At 38.8% G+C, this 5,158-nt stretch overlaps 1 protein-coding gene across 1 annotated transcript; it reads right to left on the bottom strand.

The window, feature by feature from the left end:
• Positions 1 to 429: 429 nt before the first annotated feature.
• On the bottom strand, positions 430 to 4,095 carry LOC311087034 (uncharacterized protein; the record flags this gene model as incomplete). The annotated part of the gene is made up of 4 exons (XM_084120286.1): positions 3,906 to 4,095; positions 3,571 to 3,664; positions 3,281 to 3,483; positions 430 to 623 (listed from the first exon to the last, which is right to left on the bottom strand). The coding sequence occupies exons 1-4, from the start codon at positions 4,084 to 4,086 to the stop codon at positions 430 to 432; spliced, it is 672 nt and encodes a 223-aa protein (XP_083976412.1). The 5' UTR covers positions 4,087 to 4,095.
• Positions 4,096 to 5,158: the final 1,063 nt, after the last annotated feature.

Genomic DNA, 5,158 nt, shown 5'->3' with positions numbered 1-5,158 from the left:
GACCCTGACACGACGTGGAGGTGTCTTGCTTCGCACTGAAGGGACTTATTTTCTCAATAATGACTGCCGTTCTATACATTATCCCCTTATTATACAGCTACTTGACAAAAGACAGAAACTTCACATAATGTGTTTTTTTCATTAACATTTTTATTGACCTCTGCTGAGAAACAAAGTTGACCAAAAGCTACTTGCCAAAATGTAAACATAAACTTCACCCAGTGTAAAAAATGTTTAAAAGTATTTGTTTGTTACTGTTTTGCTTCTGATAAATAAAAACATTCTTTGTAACACAGCTTACGTGATTCAAAAAGGTATTTTTTCTTGACAGTGGTCAACATTCAACAGTGGTCAACATTGGTACATTGGTAAGGCCGAATATTTTACAGGATAATGAACAGCATCACTAACAATAACAAAACAAAGTGTTTAATCCACCTTAATTATCTCCTCTAAAGCATTCAAGGCCTCAGAAAGGCCAGACACCTCCACAATGTTGATGGCAAAGTTGTCTGCCCTACACATAACACACTGAGTTGAGGTCTGCAGTGAGTGATTGATGCATGATTTGCATCCGATTATGGCTCTGCAGCATTTTGAGAGAATCGGTTCCTTCACTGGCCCTGCAAGACAGAGATGAGAAGTACTAAGACACAGAGTTGCACCTGAAATTATTGTAATTATTGCAAATTATTTGTAAGCAAAACATAAATACTGGTACTCTCTGAGCAATATACTCAGGGTGGGAATTATACCGCGGCCACGCAGCCATGGCCGCCGTTGCCCTACACTTTGGCCTTCATGCCCCGTGAAAAAAAAATCATCGTACGGCCACAGTGGCCTGTGTGCCCTGGCCCTGTCCAAGTTCCACCCAAGTAGTCTCTGAACTTCAATTAGTTTGTGGATTCGCGCAGGTGCAGTGTCACAATCACATCGATGATCTCACGCATCAAAACAGCAGTGCAAGAAGCATGTAACGTCAGCACCAACAGAAGAACGACACTCTGTTGTCGACACTGGTGCATAGATATATACACTAGATTTCGCCTTGGCTACTGCATTCGTTCATGAACTGCCGTAGACAAGGCGAAATCTATATGTCTATCTATGCACCAGTCTGCGCACACGTCACACAGCAGGAAGCGCGGGCGCCCTCAGATCACTTGGACGTCGCTGTGTTATAAGAGGTAAAAACGATATAAATACTGTTCGTTTTCTCACACAAACCGCTCGTTTCGTGTCTTAGGCCATCAATGTGTACTTACGATGGGGAATTGTTTTAATTTGGACTCTGTGGATGCTCTTTGAGACCGTGACCATAGACCTGCATTATATGACTGACAGACAAGAACGGTTTGACCTAAAAATATCAAAATCTATTTGCTAGTAGATAAGTGCCCTTTTCAGAAAAGGGCCCTTTGCAAGGTTCCAGAGGTAACGGCGTCGGCGCACTGAAGCGTTTTTTTTTTTATAGTTCAAAGTTACTATAAGATTTAATTTTATTACCTTGACAAACTATAACTTACATCATTAAAAAGATATAAGACTCACGTTTCAGTATTTGACCACTATTGTATTCTGAGAAATTTATATTGACAGTTATGTCTTAATTTGTGTCAGGAGTTATGAAATGCAAAAATGAGTCGATACCTTTAATATGAATTATGAGCGTCAAAAACTCCTGTGCTGTCGTCATGAAAGCGATTCACAAAACAACGTCCCTCACGGCTTTTAGCTCAAAAGTGTGCAGATTTGGAGAAATATTGATATATTCTCAGTTTACATAAGATTTCTATTGACAGGAATAATATTTTATTGAATTTATAGCCAAATGCGTCGATGTAATCATTATGAGCGCTGTATACTGATGTGCTGTGTTTTCAATTCATACCAGCAGCCTGAGGGCGCTCTACTGAACATTATAGTCCATATTTGAAACACATGAAGAAGAGCGTTCGACAATGCAGGAAATTATTAATTTATTGGCATTTGTGTTGTTTCTGAATGCTTTTATTGGCATTTGTGGTGTTTCTGAATGCTTTTATTGGCATTTATGTTGTTTCTATTGTTGTGTGAGGGTGTATACCTTCTGGATGTAATGGCGCTCTCTCTCTCTCTCATTAAAAAAATTTTTTTTTATTAAAAAAGTCATAATCCATGTCTTATTCCAAATTAGGATGTTATGCTATCAGTCTGAATGGGAAAACCATCGAATTGTATGATGGCCTTTGTGCCCTGTCATATGGCCTTGGTGCCCCTAAAAAAAAAAAAAAGGTGGAGGCCAAATGGCCTTGCCCCTAAAATTACATAATTCCCACCCTGAATATACTGTATACATATAGTATCAAATTATTAAGCCACTGCATGACAAGTGTCTTTAGTACTTGCTGCATATTGATATCCATGCAGCAGGTCTGGGAATGCTCCTTAGAATTATTAGAATATACGTCGATAGCCTCCAGTTTACTTACTTTAGATTTGTATAGATTGTTATAAATGGTTAAAAAAAAATTCTTAGTATTTCCAAATTTATGCATTAATCAATCTTCCCCTTCATATGCTGCAAGTTTCTGTGCCAGAGAAAGCAAAGCATCACCTAACCATTTCAAAAGCTTGACTTTAGACAGTGGACTTTATGTATGCTTCTTTCTTCCTCCTCCTGACACACTACTATTACACAGGCCCAATCAGAAAAGAATCCTGAACAAAAACAATGTATATGAATCAAAGAACTTTGGGGATTTTCTTCTGTGGAATTATGAAACAAAACTTGATTTTTTGAGCTAACTGGCTTGGTCTGGAGGATGAAAAACTAATGAAGAAGTGCAATATGTTAAAAGCATAGCGTCATGCACTAGGGCTGTTTTGCTCCCTCTAGCAATGGAAACCAGTCCATGTGAGGGAGAGGATGGATCTATTCAAATATTTTGAAAGATTTAAGAAAACCTATAACCCATAGAAACCCTGATGTAATACAGTCAACCCCTCATAGTCTTTCCATGAGAAATGGATTACTATTTCTCAGGAACAAGACTAAGCCCTGGTGTGTGGCTAACATTTCCAGTAGGCCATAACAGTAAAAGAGTGCTCTTCTTAGTACAAAAGACAATGTCATAAAGGGTTTGAATAATGTTGATACTGCAGTAGTGATTAAAAGTGGCATTTTGGTGGCATTTTGTATTGAATACAAAACAAAACAAAAAAAAACATCTGTTTGCTTTAAGGAACACGCCAACTTTTAGGGGAAGTAGCTTGTTTGAAAGTGTAACAATCAACATACCCTTGCACACAGAACAGGTGAATGCTGCACGAACATGCTCAGCTTGTGTCTCCATCAAGACGTAAATGTTTCTTGACTCGATGGCCAGCTCAGACAGGTTTTTTATAACTTGAGTCACATCATGGAGCGACTGGGCAGCCATCACGACCTCTTCTATTTTATCATAAACCTCCTGAAGGTCCATTGAATCGTCACCTTTTCTGCTAAAAACAAGAACAGCATTAATAGCTTTGAGTAAATTGTTTTATAGACCAATTATTTTGACAGTTCATTTGTTTAAGGGTACTTACGTTGATCTCCTTCTTTTCCCACTCTTCATATCGGCAAACTGCTGCTCTGGCACTGCAAGGATTTTTCTAGCATTCTGCTTCCAATAGATAGAGCCTATAGAGAGGAAACAATAGTATTTCAGATAAATAGATCTATGGATGCATAGGCAGTCAGGCAAGAAAAACATCCACAATACTACAGAGATGAAAAATATCTATGATTGAAATGACCCAGTACTTTTTGGAGGGACCAATGTAAGCAACACAATATTCAAACCTTCGAAAGGGGCGCCTAGCTTGCAAAGGTTTAAGAACCCCTGATCTAGACTACAAAGATAAAGACATTTTTTTTTAACCTCTGGTTCCCTCCGAATCAAGTATCTCATTCCCCTGTCCGTCTGTCAGCACCAAGGGGTCATAGGCTCCCAGGGCATCTTGGACTTTTGTCAGAACGCCCTGCACAGTGGCATCACCCTCCATGAACCTGATGACGATCATTCTGCTGGGCTGAAGTTTTCCATGTACAAATTCGGCCATGAACACAGATCTAGAATATATTCAAAGTAGATTAGTAGATACCCATTTACTTCAAGGCTGTAAGCAGGGTTCCCACACCTTGGTTGACTTCAAATTCAAGGACCTTTCAAGGACTTTCCAGGTCCAATACCCTCAAATTCAAGGACTTAATGAGGGGACACATTTGTTGTGTCCAACAACAAACGATGAGGTACCATCGTAGTTTCATGCTCACGTGAACTTCATGGCAACTTACAACACAAAGTACCTCATGCGGGAAACACTTAACATGAACGCGCGAGAACGCGCTCTACGTGCTACTTAAGAGTCGCTGTCCATTCGTGAAGTTCTGAAACATAACCTTATATGGAATCACATTCTGAACGTTTAACCTAATAATTGTCATCTGTTGTGGATTAGCAATCAAGACAAATCTATATAAAGCACCTACAGGCGGAGGCACTGACAAAATGGCTGAACAAAAAAAAAAAAAAAAAAGAAAGAAAGAAAGAAAGAAAGAAAGAAAGAAAAGATACCTTTCAAAAAGATGAAATTAATGTCCTTTTAGAGGAGATAGAGCGAAACAAAGATGTAATTTTTAACAGATTTAAAGGATTTCTTTTATTAATTTTTTTGTTCATTCATTTAATTTTGATTAAAATTATTAGATTAAATTATTTCTATTTTTTTGTTTTATTTTCTGACCTTTTTAATTATTTCATTTATACATTAATTTAACCAACAACAAAAAATAGTAATAAAGTGTACAATAAATCTTATTGCTATGCCGTAGCTACGTCGTAGGCTGTGTGTAGCCTGCGTGCACCTCTCCAAAAATGTAACAACGCGTCAATTCTACGCGGACGCAAAGCGCTGTGATTGGTCTGCCAGAACCCCTCCCTCGGGGTTTCACATGCTCCCTAGGTCGGCGTCAACGCGGACAACGACGCAGAAGTATAAATTAAAACCAACACATTGCCTACGGCGTATAGGCTCCGGCGTAGGTCCAACGCAGAAGTATAATGAGGCCTTTACAATGCACTTGGGGATGTACGATTACTCCAGAGCACTCGTAGATCTACGAAGATTTTCA

The sequence above is a fragment of the Abramis brama genome, assembly GCF_963993115.1.
Source record: "Abramis brama genome assembly, chromosome: 7".
NCBI classification, from domain to species: Eukaryota; Metazoa; Chordata; class Actinopteri; order Cypriniformes; family Leuciscidae; genus Abramis; species Abramis brama.
The sequence above is the reverse complement of the archived record's forward strand: the minus strand, read 5'-3'. Positions and strand labels throughout refer to the sequence as shown.